The following is an 18,479-nucleotide window of genomic DNA, read 5'->3' as shown; positions in this document are numbered from 1 at the left end:
AAGGAACCAGAGGAAATGAGAAATCTGAGTAAGAGGTGAAAATCTGCACTTACATTATCTGAGTACACAGACCACTGTCTTGGTTGGGACTGAGAGTAGAGTCCTGGATATAATAATTTTTATAAAAGTGCAAGATGAAACCTGCATTCTCATGGCATGGGGACAGGAGAATCCAGACTTGAGAGTAGTGAAGAGCTTGAAAGGGGGATGCATGTATGTGGATGAGGTATGATTGTCTTAAGAGTAGTCCTGGGGACAGAATTTAACACTAAATGAAAGGGAGGGACAGGCAAAGGAGGGAATTCAGAGGAGTGATCAGCATAGTGCCTCAATCCTGATGGTGGATCACGAAGATTTTGCATGTTGAGGTGGGGCATTGGGGTGTTACTATCAGGAAACAACATGTTCTCAAGTCAGTGACTCCTGAATTCCCCTTTTGGTGAGAATATACCTAGGAAGTGTAGCAAGGAAGCAGTGCAAAGTCTTTTGGAGTAGAAACAAGTGGGGCAGCCAGGCTGGCTCTTCTAAAGTCTCACCTGAGCAAGGTCAGTCTGCAGCCAGAGTACAGAGGGCCAACAGTGGTGTTCTTCAACATGGGACCAAGCTGTGGAGGAGGGAGAGAGAGATGGGGAGGAGGGAGAGGGAGGTGAGTAGGAGGGCTGAGGTGTGTGTGTTAGGCGCAGATGTGAGGTGGGTGGGGCAAGCACCAATGAGCCAGGCCGGTCTTTGTGGGTGGGGTTTGCATCTCTCGGAGGGAAGGGGTGAAGTTGGTGCTATCTTCTTTCATCACCTTGGCATGGATTTGATGTAGAAGGGACTGGATATCTGGGTCTGGGCAGAGTCGGGAGGGCAGGGCACTAACCAGATTCTGCAAGACCCTCTCTGTGGTGTTGAACTTCCTGGAACCAGGGTGACGCATGTCCTCCTCGTACTTTAGGTTGGTGATGGTGAAGTTCAGGGTGAAAGGCACCAGGAGAGGGCCAGCAGCTGTAGTGGGAATTGAAAATAAACACTATGTTCAAAGTCAAGAAATAGGGGTTTGGAATAGACTTATCTTTAAACATGTGCAAAGTTTAAATTGAGAGAGAAAAGATTTATCATGTCTCCCTTGCCTATAATAATACAATTTATTTTTATAAAAGTAGATTATATAATAGTAGTTAGATGCTGAGCATAGCTATTCATGCATATTCAGTGCTCAATATTGTCTGATGTTATCTGTTATATTTATGATGGCTGGTCATCGTCATCGTTGCTATCATTTTCACCATCATAAACAGCACCACCACCACCACCACCATCATCATCATCATCATCATCACACTCAACACATCATCACTACCATCATAACCTTCACAACCATCACTGACAACATCCTTATGTCCATCATCATCATTGTCAGTAACATCACCACCATCGTCATCAACAGCATCACTACCATCAATTATCATCACACTCAACCTGTCATTATTACTGTCATAACCACCACTACCATCATCATCATCACATGAACACAAGCTCACTGAGGGCAGAGATGCTTTTATTGGTTTTGTTTTCCTTGTATCTCTAAGGTCTGGTACACTGTATGTGGCCAATAAATTTTTTTGGTTCACTAGATTTACTATGATTTTCCATCTTCATTTGAGTGAAAATGGCACATACGTTCACATTCATCAGGCATGATCTAAGGGAGATGCCATTGACTGGTACTTACTTGTGGGGCTTGGGAGGAAGGATGGAGTCCCTGAGGTTCCAAAGTCCACTGTGGAGGTCCCAGGAGCTGAGAAAAAAATTCTTGTCATTGAAAGGAGAAAATAATCTCATGGCAGAAATGGCAAGAAGTTAGACTATTATGAGGTCTGCTGCATGTGGGCTTGAGCTGGGTCTGTCTTTGGAGCTGGGGTGGAGAGGAGTTTCAGTAACTTCTGCCTTCCCAGCTCCGTTGCTCAAGAGGAGGACTTATGGGTTTAAGAGGCGGGGCCAGCTCCTGCTCCACTTGATGTAGGATCAGGGGTATCTGGACATGAGTTGAATACTCACTGCTGGTGGTGGGCACAGAGGTCCAATGGGTGAAACCTGCATAGAGAAGGAGGGAGGAGACTGGGTAAGGGTTAAGGAGATGTGAGGGGTACAATAGGGGCCATGGCAATCCTGGTGCAATTAAATGAGTTTCATGGGACTGGGGCCATTAAAGAATTCCTGTCAGCATCCTCATAACAGGGAAGAGTGCCCTGAGGGAACACAGTTCACAATAATGAAGAAACTGTGAAGTCCAGAACTTAGTCATCCCATGTAGAGCAAATGACAGAATATTCAATGACCAGGCAGGGAGTGTGACTTCAAGCCAGAGATTAGATTCTTCCCAGATTCTAGAGGGAAAAGACTCCAACCACATCACAGCTGCTCACCATTGACATAGAGACTGTTACTGTCCAGGGTGTAGGGGCCCAGCTCTTTGATGCCATTGGTCAGCTGGTTCAGCTCCCAGTACAGCTGTTCTCTGTTGAGTCCAGGGCTTTTGAGGTCAAGATGGTGGGTGCAGATGGCATCCACTCCAGTGGCTGCTTCATCCTCCTCGGGCCTGGGGAAAGTAGGTAGGGAGAATGACTACGAGAAGATTACTTAGGCTGTGTCTTGAGACTGATGAGGGAAAGATAGTAAGGAACCAGAGGAAATGAGAAACCTGGGAAAGAGGTGAGAAGCCACACCTGGATTTTCTGAGTGCACTGACTATTGTCTTGCTTGGGACTGTGAGCAGAATCACGGATACAACCATGCTTATCAAAGTGCAAGGTGAAACCTACATTCTCATGGCATGGGGACAGGAGAGCCCAGACTTGAGTCCAGTGAAGAGCTGGAAATGGGGATGAAAGCACATGGATGAGGCATGATTGTCTTGGGAGAAATTCTGGGGACAGAATTTAACACCTAAATGAAAGGGAGTGGCTGGGGAAGGAGGGAATTCAGAAGGATGATCAGGGTAGAGGCTCAATCCTGATGACGGACCATGGAGATTCTCCCTGTTGAGGTGAGGTGTGGGGGTGTTACTATCAGGAAACACATTGGTCCTGAAGCCAGTGACTCCTGAATTCCCCTTTTGGTGAGGATATCCCTAGGAGGTGCAGCAAGGAGGCAGTGCAAAGTCTATTGGAGTGGGAACAATTGGGGCAGCCAGGCTGGATCTTCTAAGGTCTCACCTGAGAGAGATCAGTCTGCAGTCAGAGTACAGAGGGCCAACACTGGTGTTCTTGAATACGGGGCCAAGCTGTGAAGGAAGGAGAGGAAAGAGAGGAGGGCTAAGGTGCGTGTGTGGGGGGAAGAAGTCAGGTGTGTGGAGCAGGCACCAGTGGGCAGGGCTGGCCTCAGTGAGCAAGGCTTGCATCCTTTGCGGGCAAGGGTGAGATGGGTGCAATCTTCTTCCACAGTTCTGGCTTGGATGATGTAGGAGGGACTGGGTATCTGGGGAGGGGCAGGAATAAAGTGGATAGGGCTCTCACCAGACCCTGCAGGACCCTCTCTGTGGTGTTGAACTTCCTGGAGCCAGGGTGATGCATGTCCTCCTCGTACTGCAGGTTGGTAATGGTGAAGTTGAGGGTGAATGGCACCAGGAGAGGGCCAACGACTGTAGTTGGAATGGGAAATAAACACTATATTCAAAGCAGAGAAAATAGGAGTTTGCAGGAGACTTATCTTTCAATATATGTAGAATTTAAATTGAGTGACAAAATATTTACCATGCCTCCCTTGCCTATAATAATACAATTTACTTTTATAAAAGTATATGATATAATAGTAGATGCTGAGCATAGCTTTTGGTGAATATGTATTGCTCAATACTGTCTGACATTTTCTGTTAACTTTATGGTCACCATCATCACCATCACCAAGATTGTCACCATCAGCATCATTATTATCATTGCCACTGTTATCACCACCATGATAATCCCCATCATGACCACCACAAACATCATCACTCTCAACACATCATCATTACCATCATAACCCCACCACCATCACCAGAATCATCCTCATCACCATCATCATTGTCATCAACATCACTACCACCATCATCGAGATCACCACTATCATCATTATAAACAGCAACACCACCACTATCATCATCTCACTCAATACATCATAATTACTATCATAACCTCTGCCACCATCACCAGCATCATCCTCATCACCATCACCATCATCAACATCACTACCGCCATCATCAACAGTATGACCATCATCATCATCATCATCATAAACAATGTCACCACCACCACCATTATCATCCTACTCAACACATCATTATTACCATCATAACTATCACCACCACCATCATCATCACAAGAATACAAGCTCACTGAGGGCACAGGTTATTTTAAAATTGATTTTCTTTTCCTTATTGTATTCCTGGGGTCTGATACACAGTAGGTGGCCAAAACAAATTTTTCCACTCACTATCACTAGATTTACTTTGATTTTCCATCTTTATTTGAGTGAAAATGACAGAGATGTTTACATTAATCAGGCACGCTCTCATAGTTATGTCATTGACTGATACTTACTCGTGGGGTTGGAGAGGGAGGATGGAGTCCCTGAGGTTCCAAAATCCACTATGGAGGTCCCAGGAGCTGAGGAAAATTCCTCGTCAGTGAAAGCAGAAAGCACTCTCTTGGCAGAAATGGCAAGGGGGAGACTATTTATGGGGTTTGTTGCATGTGTGGCTTGAGCTGGGTTGGTCTCTTGAGCTGGGCAGAGGGGCATGTGAATAAATTCTGCCCTCCTAACTTGTTTGCTCATGAAGAGGACTTATGGGTTTATGAGGAGGGGCAGCTCTTGCTCCTCTTGGTGTAGGAACTGGGGCATTTGGACATGAGTTGAATACTCACTGCTGGTGGTGGACACAGAGCTCCGATGGGTGAAACCTGCAAAGAGAAGGAGGGAGGAGAGTGGGTAAAAGACAGGAGAGGTGGGGGACCAAATGGAGGTCAATGCTACTCTGGTGCAGTGAACTGAGTTTCATGGTACAGGGACCATTGAAGATTTCCTATCAGAATCTTCACATCAGGAAAGAATGCCCTGAAGGAACACAGTCCACAATGATAAAGAAACCATGAAGTTCAGACCTTAGTCATCCCATGTAGAGCACATGACAGAATTTTCAAAAGCCAGGCAGGGAGTGTGACCTCTAATTAGAGATTAGAGGCTGCCCAGCAAGGGGGAAGATATTTTAACCACATCACAGACACTCACCATTGACATAGAGACTGTTCCTGTCCAGGGTGTAGGGGCCCAGCTCATCAATGCCATTGGTCAGCTTGCTTAGCTCCCAGTACAGCTGCTCCCTGTTGAGTCCAGGGCTTTTGGGGTCAAGGCGGTGGGTGCAGATGGCATCCACTCCAGTGGCTGCCCCATCCTTCTCGGGTCTGGGGAGGGTCAGTGGGAAAAATGACAATGAAAAGATTATCTAGGAAGGGTCTTGTGATTGCTAAGGGAAGGACAGCAGGGACCAGAGAAATGAAAAACCTGGGAAAAAGGTGAGAAGCCACGTCGACTCTTAGTGCATGCACTATTGGCTTGCTTAGGACTGTGAGCGGAGTCACGGATACAATTACTTTTATAAAAGTGCAAGATGAAACTGACATTTTCATGGATGGGACAGGGGGCCAGACTCGAGCCCAGTGAAGAGCTGGAAGTGAGGATGAAAGCACGTGGATGAGGCATAATCATCCTGAAAGAAATCCTGGCGACAGAATTTAACACCTAAAGGAAAGGGAGGCACAGGGAATGGAGGGAATTCAGAGGGATGATAAGGGTAGGGGCTCAATCCTGATGATGGGCCATGCAGATTCTCTCTGCTGAGGTGGGGTGTAGGGGTGTTACTATCAGGAAACACACTGATCCTGAAGCCAGTGATTCCTGAATTCCAGCTTTGGTGAGGATATCCCTAGGAAGTGCAGCAAGAAAGCAGTGCAAAGTCTTTTGGAGTGAGAACAAGTGGGGCAGCCAAGCTGGAAATTCTAAGGTCTCACCTGAGTAAGGTCAGTCTGCAGCCAGAGTACAGAGGGCTGACACTGGTGTTCTTGAACAAGGGCCTGAGCTGTGGAGGAGGGAGAGGGAGGTGAATAGGAGGGCTAAGTTGTATGTAGGAGCCAGGCAGAAGTGAGTTGGGCAGGGCTGGCTTCGGTGGGTGAGGCTTGCATCTCTTTTTGTTTGTTTGTTTTTTGAGATGGAGTTTCACTTTTTAGCCTAGGCACAATCTTAGCTCACTGCAACCTCTGCCTCCCAGATTCAAGTGATTCTCTTGCCTCACCCTCCCAAGTAGCTGGGATTACAGGCATGCACCACCACGCTCAGCTAATTTTGTATTTTTAGTAGAGATGAGGTTTCATCATGTTGGCCAGGCTGGTCACAAACTCCTGACCTCAGTGATCCACCCGCCTTGGCCTCCCAAAGTGCTGGTATTACAGGCGTGAGCCACTGCTCCCGGCTGAGGCTTGCATCTCATGGGGCAAGAGTGAATTGGATGTGATATTCTTCCATTGCCCTGGCATAGATGATGTAAGGGGGACTGGGTATCATGAGCAGGGCAGAGTGTGGAGGGCAAGACACTAACCAGACCCTGCAGGACCCTCTCCGTGGTGTTGAACTTCCTGGAGCCAGGGCGACGCATGTCTTCCTCGTACTGCAGGTTGGTGATGGTGAAGTTGAGGTTGAATGGCATCAGGAGAGGGCCAACAGCTGTAGTGGGAGTGGGAAATAAACATTATGTTCAAAGTAGAGAGAATAGCACTTTGTAATAACCATATGTAGCAATTAAATTGAGTGACATGATAAATATTTTCCATGCCTTTCTTATCTACGATACAATTTATTTTCTAAACTAGATTATATAATAGTAGTTAGATGCTGAGCATAGCTCTTGGCACATATGTAGTGCTCAATATTGTGAGGTGGTATCTGTTATCTTTATTATCACCATTATCACATCACTATCATAGTCATAATTATTATTGTCATCACAAGTACCACCTGCACCACCATGATGATCCCCATCATGACCACCACAAACATCATCATTACCATCATCACATTCAACGTATCATTACCATCATAACCCCACCACCATCACCGACATCATTCTCATCACCATCATCGTCATTGGCATGGACATCGCCATCACCATCATCAACAATGTCAGTGGCATAATCATCATCATCATCATCAACACCACCACCATCACCACCATCATCATCATCACACTCAACATATCATTACCATCATAATCCCACCGCCATCATCGACATCATCCTCATCACCATCATTGTAATTGTCATTGACACCACCATTACCATCATCAACGTCACTAGCCTAATAATAATCATCATCATCATCACCACCACCACCATCATCACACTCAACTTATCATTATTACCATAGTAACCCCCACCACCATCACCAGCATCATTTTCTTCAACATCATCACCATCACCATCATCATCATCATCATCAACAGCACCACCACCAACATCATCATCATGACAAGAATACAAGCTCACTGAGAGCAGAGATTTTGTATCGGTTTTGTTTTCCCTGCTGTATCTCTAGGATCTGGTACACACTAGGTGGCCAACAAATTTCGTTGGTCCACTCACTGTCAGTAGATTTGCTATGACTTTCCATCTTCATCTGAGTAAAAATGACAGAGATAGCATGCTCTAATAGAGATGTCATTAACTGGTACTTACTCGTGGGGCTGGTGCTGGAGGATAGAGTCCCTGAGGTTCCCACATCCACTGTGGAGGTCCCAGGAGCTGAGGAGAAGTCCTCATTAGTGAGAGCAGAAAGCACTACCATGGCAGAAATGCCAAGAGGCGAGACTTTTATAGGGTTTGCTGCATGTGGGCTTGAGCTGAGTCTGTCTTTGAAACTGGGGCAGAGACGAGCCTGAGTAACTTCTGCCTTCCCAGCTGCTTTGCTCAAGAGGACTTATGGGTTTATGAAGAGGGGCAGCTCCTGCTTTGCTTGGTGTAGGATCATGGGCATGTGGAAATGAGTTGAATACTCACTGCTGGTGGCGGACATAGAGCTTCGATGGGTGAAACCTGCATAGAGAAGGAGGGAGGAGAGTGGGTAAGTGATGAGGAGATGTGGGGGACCAATTAGGGGTCAGGGCTACCCTGGTGTAATGGAAAGAGTTTCATGCAACAGGGATCATTAAAGATTTCCTATCAGTGCCCTCACATCAGGGAAGAATGCCCTGATGGAATTCATTCCATGATGATGAAGAAACCATGAAGTCCTGGCCAGGTGCGGTGGCTCAAGCCTGTAATCCTAGCACTTTGGGAGGCCAAAGCAAGGTGGATTATGAGGTCAAGAGATCGAGACCATCCTGGCCAACAGGGTGAAACCCTGTCTCTACTAAAAATACAAAAATTAGTTGGGTGTGGTGACATGCATCTGTAGTCCCAGCTACGCGGGAGGCTGAGGCAGGAGAATTGCTTGAACCCAGGAGGCGGAGGTTGCAGTGAGCTGAGATCATGTCACTGCACCTCAGTCTGGCAACAGAGCGAGACTCCGTCTCAAAAAAAAAAAGATAACATGAAGTCCAGAACTTAGTCATCCCATGTAGAGCACAGGGACAAATTTTCAATTGCCTGGTAGTGCGTGTGACCTCAAGCCAGAGGTTACAGGCTGCCCAGCAAGGAGGAAGAGGAAGAGCCTCCAATCACATCACAGCTGCTCACCGTTGACATAGAGACTGTTTCGGTCCAGGGTGTAGGGGCCCAGCTCCTGGATGCCATTGGTCAGGTTGCTCAGCTCCCAGTACAGTCGCTCTCTGTCCAGTCCGAGGCCTTCAGGGTCAGGGTGATGTGTGCAGATGGCATCCACTGCTGTGGCTGATCCATCCTTCTCTAGCCTGGTTAAGAACCTACATATGCTTAGTCAATCCACCTCTCCATCCTTTTATCCTTCCTTTCCACTCTTTGTCAGCCCCTAATGCGAAATCTGGGGAAACTGTGGTTAACAAGAATGTGGCTCTCAGTCCGGGCACAGTAGCTCACGCCTGTAATCCCAACACTTTGGGAGGCTGAGGCGGGTGGATCACGAGGTCAAGAGATTGAGACCATCCTGACCAACATGGTGAAACCCTATCTCCACTAAAAATGCAAAAATTAGCTGGGTGTGGTGATACGTGCCTGCAGTCCCAGCTACTCCGGAGGCTAAGCCAGGAGAATTGCTTGAACCCAGGAGCCAGAGGTTGCAGTGAGCCAAGATCACGCCACTGCACTCCAACTTGGGCAACAGAGTGAGACTGTTTGAAACAAACAAGCAAACAAACAAAAAGAATGCGGCTCTCATCAGAGAGATGCCTACCATTAACAAATTACTAGGATTATTAGTGGAAGCAGAAAGCATTACCATGGAAGAAATGCCAAGAGGTGAGACTTTTATAGGGTTTGCTGCATGTGGGCTTGAGCTGAGTCTGTCTTTGGAACTGGGGCAGAGGGGAGCTTGAATAACTTCTGCCTTCCCAGCTGCTTTGCTCAAGAGGAGGGCTTATGGGTTTATGAGGAGGGGCAGCTCCTGCTTTGCTTGGTGTAGGATCCTAGGATAATAATGCCAGGGATCTGCATGGCCCCAAATAAGCCTCCTAAGGTACCAGATGTGTGACAGCTGTACTTAGGGTCAATCTGTAATCCGTGGCAGTGGCCCTTGTACTGGTGCATGTAGCAGTGGCCCTCGTATTGGTGCCCACAGCATGGTCTTTTCAAATGGCGGGACCAGAAGGTTCAAGTAATCCTCTCTAGATCCTATGGACCAACAGGGCTAGGAGATTTGTTATGAAACTTAAGGGACCTAAATGGCTTGGGGAAAATGCCCTTTGTGGCTGGTCTGTCTGAAACTGTGGCTGGTCCAACAAGCAGTCAGAAGGTCTTCATGTCTCAGCACCTGTTCCTGGCCACAGGACATGGACTCACCTACCTGGCCACCCACTATTGAGTGATTAGAGGAAAAGGGGTTCCTATGTCCCAGGGTTGTGAGTAGCTCTATAGTAGGAATGACTTTATAGTAACAACTACCATTTATTAAACACTTCCTATGCAGCAGGCCCAGCATTTTGTATTCATAATCACATATTTTCATCCTCAAAGCATCCTCTGGGTTGGTACTGCTCAGTTGCCCCAGTCAGTACTATACTAATTATATTATGTATAACACAATTATATATAACATAAAATATATAAATATGTAGATCTGTAAATATAAATTAATATAGAAATATATATAATATTGTTTTGCATTTTATACATTATATTATATAGCATATATAATATATATCATTATACCTCTACCTAACATTTATTAAATTGGTTTATATGTAACTATTTTATATAATCATACAACTATATAACTATTGTGTAACTATGTTTTATATAACTACCATATACCTCTACCTAACATAAACTGATTTATATATAACTATTGTATATAACTACATAACTATTTTTATATAACTACCATGTACTTTTAGATGCTTCTTGACTCATGATGGTATTATGTCCTGATAAACCCATGTTTTTTATTTTCTTTTTTTGTTTTTGTTTTCTTTTGTTTTTGGAGGTGGAGTCTCACTCTGTTGCCCAGGCTAGAGTGCAGTGGTGTGATCTTGGCTCACTGCAACCTCTGCTTCCCAGGTTCAATCCATTCTCCTGCCTCAGCCTCCCGAGTAGCTGGGACTGCAGGTACCCGCCACCACACCCAGCTAATTTTTGTATTTTTAGTAGAGATGGGTTTTCTCCATGTTTGCCAAGCGGATCTTGAACTACTGACCTCAGGTGATCCACCAGCCTCAGCCTCCCAAAGTGCTGGGATTACAGGCGTGAGTCACGCACCCAGCTTGTTGTTTTGTTTTTTGGAGACAAGAGTCTCTCTCTGTCATCCAGGCTGGAGTGCGGTGGTGTGACCTTGACTCACTGCAAACTTCATCTCCTAAGTTCAAGTGATTCTCATGCTTCAGTCTCCTGAGTAGCTGGAACTACAGCTGTCACACCACGCCTGGCTAATTTTTGTAGTTTCAGTAGAGACAAGATTTTGCCATTTGGCCATCCTGGTCTCAAACTCCCAGCCTCAAGTGATCCACCTGCCTCAGCCTCCCAAAGTGCTGGGATTACAGGTGTGAGCCACCATGCCCGGCCCTGATAAACCATTGTGAATTGAAAATACCATAAGTCAAAAATGCCCTGTAGCCAGGTGTGGTGGCTGATGCCTGTAATCCCAGGATTTTGGGAGGCCGAGGTGGGAGGATTCCTGGAGCCCAGGAGTTCAAGGCCACCTGGGCAACATGGCAAGACCCTCCTCTCCACAAAAAAATTGAAAAAAATTAGCCAGGTGTGGTGACACACACCTGTAGTCCCAGCTACTCAGGAGGCTGAGGTGGGAGGATCACTTGAGCCCAGGAATTCGAGGCTGCAGTGAGCTATGATCGCACCACTGCATTCCAGTCTGGGTGGCAGAGCAAGACTCTGTCTTAAAAATAAAAATTGACTATACCTAACCTACAGAACATGATAGCTTAGCCTATCCTACCTTAAACTTGCTCTGAACCCTTACATTAGCCTACAGTTGGGTAAAATCACCTAACACAAAGCCTATTTTATTGTAAACTGTTGAATATATCATATAATTTATTGAATATTGTACCAAAAGTGAATGACAGAATGGTTGCATGAGTGTTGAAAGTATGCTTTCTACTGAATGCATATTGCTATGGCATTATCACAAAGCTTGAAAAATCGTAAGTTGAATCATTGTAATTCATGGACTGGTTATATATAGGATATATACTAGATATATGTAGTAGTTATATGCATCCACATGTATACTATATATATGTATATATGACATGTATTTATACTTATATACTTTTATATTATATATTTATACATATTATATTATTATACATGATATATATTATATGTAACATATATATGTTATAACATGTTATATGTTAATGTCAGATATGTTATATATATCATATATCATATATAACATAAGTTATCCATATATGTTATATATGTTTATATCATATATAACTATATATAATGTATGTGTTATATGTGGTATATAATACATAACAAATATATACATTATATAGCAATTATATAATATATAATTATATATCATATGTCATATATAACATATACATTATATGTAACATAATGTATATTAAACTGATTTATAACATAATATATATGTTATATGTAACATGCAATATGTTATAACATATATTATAGCATATATGTTAATGTCAGATATGTTATATACATCACACATATGTTACATACATTATATAACATAAAAGTTACACCTATATGTTATATATGTATAGATTATATTATATATAATAATACATATGTATATGTTATATGCTGTATATAATATATAACAACTATACACACATTATATATAACAATTATATAATATATAATTATATATCATATATAACATATACATTATATGTAACATAATGTATATGTTATAGATAACGTACTATATATGTTATAACATATACATGTATACAATATAACAATATGTGTAATATATACATTATACATAACATATGCTGTATATGTATATAGCATATGCATATATGTCTATAAACATGCTTTTATAAAATATGCCTCAATATGAATATACAATATATGCCTATATATGTATTTTATGTATATAATATGTCGGGAAACAGGGCACAGAAGGTGTCAGGCACTTGCTCAGGGTCACAGATCTCAGTAAATGGCAGAGCTGGGTTGGTTTAGAGCTGAGGTCTGCCTGAGTTCACCAATGCTCTTAGCCACTAGGGCACTCTGTCCCCGCTTCCCCCGGGAATGAAAGGAAGCTGGAGGTAGATGACTGATAAAATGGGACCCTTGGGAGAGACACACTTGGAGATTCTGTGAGAGAGGTGTGAAAGGTGAGAATGCCAGGCAGGAAATGATATCAACCAACGTCTACCCTAAAAGACCTGCCCTTTCCAGCACTGAGGGACAGTGCCCTTGGCGCCTCTCAGTCTCCCTCAGACCAGCCAGGCCCTCTGTGGCTGCATTCTGAGTCACTCAAGAGCTGACCTCCTGTGTGTAAAGGCTGAACGCCTTCCTTTCTTCCCCTCTTAGATTCTCTGGGAAAGTTCCTTTAGAGGGAAGTCAGATTGGGGTTTTCCACATGTTGCAAGGGAGCAGAAGAGGCAGTGGCACCTAAGGGATAGGAGTCTGGATCTAGAACCTGAAGTGCTGGAGTTGCTTCGTGTGCCCTGGCACAAGCCACTTAACCTGGGCCTCAGTTTCCCCTTCTGCTCCTGCTTCATGAGACTGTTGCAAACACTGATGAGGCATTAAATATAAAGTACATAATGCCCTTTGGGTCTTAGGAATAGTTAGCTGCTGCTGGTGGTGGTGATGCTTAGTATCCATGGGCAATAGTTGTTCCAAGTATGAACAGAGTCAAGGAGCCCAGAGGCTAGGGTCATATCCACCTGTTGAGTTGTGTTTTTCTTGGGGAGGGTCTCACCTGAGTGAGGCTAGTCTGCAGCCTGAATAGAGGTATTCCAGACTGCTATTCCTGAACAAGGGTTTGAGCTGCAAGGAAGGAGAGGGGAGGTGAGAAACAGAAACAACAGCTGTGGGAAGCCAGGAAGAGTGGGGCATTGGAGGGGTGGACCAGGCTGGAGTGATGTAGGTGGGACAGGGTGAGGTGGGCGTGACTGAAATAAGTGGGCGTAGCATGGAAAGGTGGGCGTGGCTGGCATCAGTAGGAGAGGCAGGGTGAGGTGGGCTTGGCTAAAATCAGTGGGTGGGGCAGGGAAATGTGGCTGGGGTTGGATGAGGTGGCCATGGCAGGCACCAGTGGGAGAGGTAGTGTGAGGTGGGCGTGGTTTGTCTAAGTGGGCGGGGGAGGAGTAAGGTGGGCGGGGCTCTCACCAGACCCTGCAGGACTCTCTCTGTGGCGTTGAACTTCCTGGAACCAGGGTGCCACATGTCCTCCACGTACTGCAGGTTGGTGATGGTGAAGTTGAGGGTGAATGGCACCATGAATGGGACTGTAGCTGCTGCAAGGAAGGCGAAAAGAAGACCACGCCTGAGTCAGATCTGAACTGACTCTAAGTCAATTTCTGAGGACCCAGACGGAGTGCTTGAAGCAAGAGTTTGAAGCAGACAGGTGGGTGCTTTAGTTTGGATGGATAACGGAAAGCCAGGTAAGGAGAAAAGTGGGATGTTGCTAAAATGCATTACCTGGGCCCAGAAGCAGGTTAGGGGACCAGGGTGGGTGTATTGGGTTAGAACGTGTGACTACTGGAAGCTGAGGTCTCAGACTCTGCCAGGTGTCCATACCCACCCTAACAAACTCTAGCTGAGAAGTTAAAAGGAAAAAGGACCGGGACAGTCTCATGCTTTGGGGAACAAGAAGGAAAAAGAGTCAACTCAATCCCATTGAACACTGAACAACAACAATGAAACATCAAACAGCAGGTCCTTAAAGCAGACCTTCTCTCACCTGCTTTACTTGGCTACCCTTCCCCACCCAATCCCCAAACTCCCAGAACTCGCCCTTCCTTTAATAAAGAGGAGACCACATGGTAGACAGACATAGTTACCATGGTTACTGCCACACTAGTGAGTCAGATTTGTTTTCAAATCCCCTCTCTGCCCCTCACCAGCCGAGTGACTGTGGACAAGTTACCTGTCCGTACCTTAGTTTCTTCCACTGTAATACAATGGGCATAATGGGCCAGGTGCGGTGGCTCATGCCTGTGATCCCAGCACTTTGGGAGGCCAAGGCGGGCAGATCACTTGAGGTCAGGAATTCGAGACCAGCCTGGCCAAGACGGTGAAATCCCGTCTCTACTAAAAATACAAAAATTAGCCAGGCTTGGTGGCATGCACTTGTAATCCCGGCTACTCAGGAGGCTAAGGCAGGGGAATCACTTGAACCCGGGAGATGGAGGCTGCACTAAGCTGAGATTATACCACTGCACTCCAGCCTGGACGACAGAGCCAGACTGTCTCAAACCAAAAAAAAAAAAAAAAAAAAAAAGGCGACAAGGGGCATAATGATATTTTGGAGGGAAATTAGGAAGGTTACATGACTGTTAAAAAGAACACATCTCCAGGGCATTACACTGAGTGGAAAAGAAGCCAAATCCAAAGGTGACATGTTGGACATTTCCATTTAAATAACATACTCAAAATAAAATTGTAGCGAGAGAGATGGAGATGGAGAGCAGAATAGCAATGGTTATTCTATTCAATAGTGTTGGGCTCGGTGGGCATGATTATGAAGGGTAGCATGAGGGGAATCTTTGGGGGAATGGAACAGTTCTGAATCTTGATGTTGGTGGTGATTATAGGGCTACGCCCATGTGATAAAAATTGCATAGGGCTACCCACACACACGCACACACACATGCATGGACACACACGTGCATGCACACACATGTGCACATGCACACACACGTGCAGACTCACACATACGTGCACAATGCACACACATGCATGCACACACGCGCACACGTGTGCACACACGTGCATGCACACACACAAGCTGACATACTCACACACAGGTAAAACCAGTAAAATGGATTTTAACAACGTCAATTTCCTGCTTTTGATATTGTATTAGAGTTATGTAAGATGTAGCCATTGGGGAGAAACTGGGTGAAGGGTACAGGGGAACGCTACACTATTTTTGCAACATCCCCTGAATTTATTATTTATTTCAAAATGAAAAGTTATTTATTATTTATTTATATTATTTTATTATATTTATTATTTATTTCAAAATGAAAAGTTATTTATTATTTATTTTATTATTTATTATTTATTTTATTATATTTATTATTTATTTCAAAATGAAAAGTTAAAAATAAAAAAAATAGCACATGGTATGCCATATAGTAAGTGCTCAATAACTTGGTTGTCTTTTATTGTTAATTGTAATTGCTTGTTCCATTTCAGTCTTCCCCAATACACTGTAAACTTGGTGAGGGGAGGGACTGCATTTGACTTAGTCAACGTCTTATCCCCTCTGCCTAGCCCAGAATAGGTGCCTGATAAATATTTGTTAAACCAAATTCCCTGGTAGCCCCCATGCTAGGTGTTCTTACATAGCGTTGCATTTAACATTTGCAACCAATTTATGAAATATTATTATCCCCACTTGGCAGATGAGAAAACTGAGGTACTGAGAGGGTAAGTAAATTGCTCAAGGTCAACATGGCTGGAGAATGAGGAGGACCCTTCTCCTGTTCTTGATGAGTTTGGCGCGGAGCGGGGATGACCATGACTGCTCCAGGCTTCCTCATGCCATCTTTCCAGCATCTCCCAGTTATATCTATAGTTTCTATAACTATAGATATAGAAATATATATAGTTATATACAGAGAAACATACATATATCACTATATACAGTTACAGATATAGAACTCTATCTATACCATATATATAACTATAACTATATAGAGAGACACTATATATGTAACTATGTGTTTTATATATATGGTTACTATATGGTAACTATATAGTAACTATATATGTTTATATATATAGTTTATATATAGTTATGGCTATATAAATAGCTATATATAACATATATGTTACATTATAATCATAATATATTTTTATATAACACAATATATAATATATAGTTATAACATATATCTATTATCTATCTATTTATCTATCTATCTATCTATCTATCACCAAATAGAAACTTTCAAACTGAAAAATAAAGTAACTGAGATAAAAAGAATTCAATGGACGGGCAGAATGGAGCTGACAGAGAAAAGGCTTGGTGATTGTGAAAACATTCTATAAAAATTATTAAACCTGAAAGTTGGAGATGAAAAAAAGGTTGACAAATAACAAAATGAACAGAACCTCAGGGACTCTTGGGGCAACATCATCTCGCTGGAGGTCCGAAGGGGAGAAAGAATCAGAGCAGAAAACAAAGTTGAAGATAACAGTCTCACATCATTTCCCAAATTGCTTGAAAAACAAACCCTTTGAGACTCAAGAAGCTGAGAAAACTTTAAGCAGGATAAACTCAGAGAAAACCATGCCCAGACACATCGTAATCAAACTACTGAAAATGAATGATGAAGAACCAATTTCGAAAGCACCTAGAAAAAGTGACCTCATTGATCATGGAATGACTTGCTTTATAATACACGTTACATATGTACAAGCCCAGAGGAGTTAGGCATGTCACATAAATGGTTGAATTGATTAGGGCCGAGCAGTGAGGAAGTGGAGAGTGAACATCCTGTCTACAGCGTGTAAAAAGTTTGCAGTATCGTGACTCACAATCAGGACGCTGGAAGGCAGAATTTAAATTACAGGACCCCAGGTTCTATCCAATAATTCCAGAATCACAAGGCAGGGTTAAGGGTTAGGAATGTCCAACTTCCATCTTTTTTTTTTTTTTTTTTTTTTTTTTTTTTTTTTTTGCTGAGATGGAGCCTCGCTCCGTTGCCCAGGATGGAGTGCAGTGGCATGATCTTGGCCACTGAGAAAATTTCCAGATGAGGCAGGAAAACTGCATGAACCCAGGAGGTAGAGGTTCCAGTGAGCCAAGAGCGTGTCACTGCACTCCAGCATGAGTGACAGAGTGAGACTCCATCTAAAAAAAAAAAAAAAAATTAAATAAAAAAATAGAAAGTTGAGAAGATACCAACCATAGCTGGTCTCCAGGAATCACTAGTGCAAAACTCCTGAGGCTGGACAGAGGTTAGGGTGCTAGAATACCACTCAAGTACCTGGGATGGTCAAAATTCAGAGAGTGGGCCAGGAGTGGTGGCTCATGCCTATAATCCCAGCACTTTGGGAGGCCGAGGCAGGTGGATCACCTGAGGTCAGGAGTTCAAGACCAGCCTGGCCAACATGGTGAAACCCTGTCTCTACTAAAAATACAAAAAATTAGCCAGATGTGGTGGCACATGCCTGTAATCCCAGCTACTTGGGAGGCTGAGGTAGGAGAATCACTTGAACCTGGGAGGCGAAGGTTGCAGTGAGCCGAGGGCACGCCATTGCACTCCAGCCTGGGTGACAGAACAGGACTCCATGTAAAAATAATAATAATAGTAAATAAAAGAAAGGAAAAAGAAATTAAAGAGTGAGACGGAGAGCGGAACAGGCTGAGGCTGGGTGGTCAGCAGGGAAGAGACCGTGCAGTGTTAAATTTCATAGACACCAGAGAGGAGCTTCCTACCTGTGGAGCTGGGGATGGAGGATGTGGAAATTCCTGAGGAGAATGTAGAAGTCACTGGAGCTGAGAAAAAAAGAACATGGAAAAATGATTGGGTGTCTTCCTAAAGGAATGTAGCACAGGAACTGCTAATGGTATTTGGGCTTCTATCTTGACTCACACCAAGACCTTGATGGGTTAGGGGCTGCTCTGAGGCTGTGGCTGGGCCCGTAAGGAGGGGAATG

General features: G+C 44.0%; 1 protein-coding gene across 1 annotated transcript in view; it reads right to left on the bottom strand.

The window, feature by feature from the left end:
• MUC16 (mucin 16, cell surface associated) overlaps positions 1-18,479 on the bottom strand; it is a 207,833-nt gene that overhangs the window by 72,367 nt on the left and 116,987 nt on the right. Inside the window, exons 17-29 of the mRNA XM_033195391.1 lie at positions 18,259-18,318; positions 13,974-14,101; positions 13,564-13,631; positions 8,742-8,914; positions 8,064-8,099; positions 7,743-7,808; positions 6,611-6,735; positions 6,027-6,094; positions 5,248-5,420; positions 4,884-4,919; positions 4,560-4,625; positions 3,498-3,622; positions 3,198-3,265 (exon numbers count right to left, since the gene is read on the bottom strand). Of these exons, the coding sequence (XP_033051282.1) occupies positions 3,198-3,265; positions 3,498-3,622; positions 4,560-4,625; positions 4,884-4,919; positions 5,248-5,420; positions 6,027-6,094; positions 6,611-6,735; positions 7,743-7,808; positions 8,064-8,099; positions 8,742-8,914; positions 13,564-13,631; positions 13,974-14,101; positions 18,259-18,318 (1,192 nt within the window). The remainder of the gene's footprint in view (positions 1-3,197; positions 3,266-3,497; positions 3,623-4,559; positions 4,626-4,883; positions 4,920-5,247; positions 5,421-6,026; positions 6,095-6,610; positions 6,736-7,742; positions 7,809-8,063; positions 8,100-8,741; positions 8,915-13,563; positions 13,632-13,973; positions 14,102-18,258; positions 18,319-18,479) is intronic.

The sequence above is a fragment of the Trachypithecus francoisi genome, unplaced genomic scaffold (genome assembly GCF_009764315.1).
Source record: "Trachypithecus francoisi isolate TF-2019V2 unplaced genomic scaffold, Tfra_2.0 Lachesis_group5, whole genome shotgun sequence".
Lineage (NCBI taxonomy): Eukaryota > Metazoa > Chordata > Mammalia > Primates > Cercopithecidae > Trachypithecus > Trachypithecus francoisi.
The sequence above is the reverse complement of the archived record's forward strand: the minus strand, read 5'-3'. Positions and strand labels throughout refer to the sequence as shown.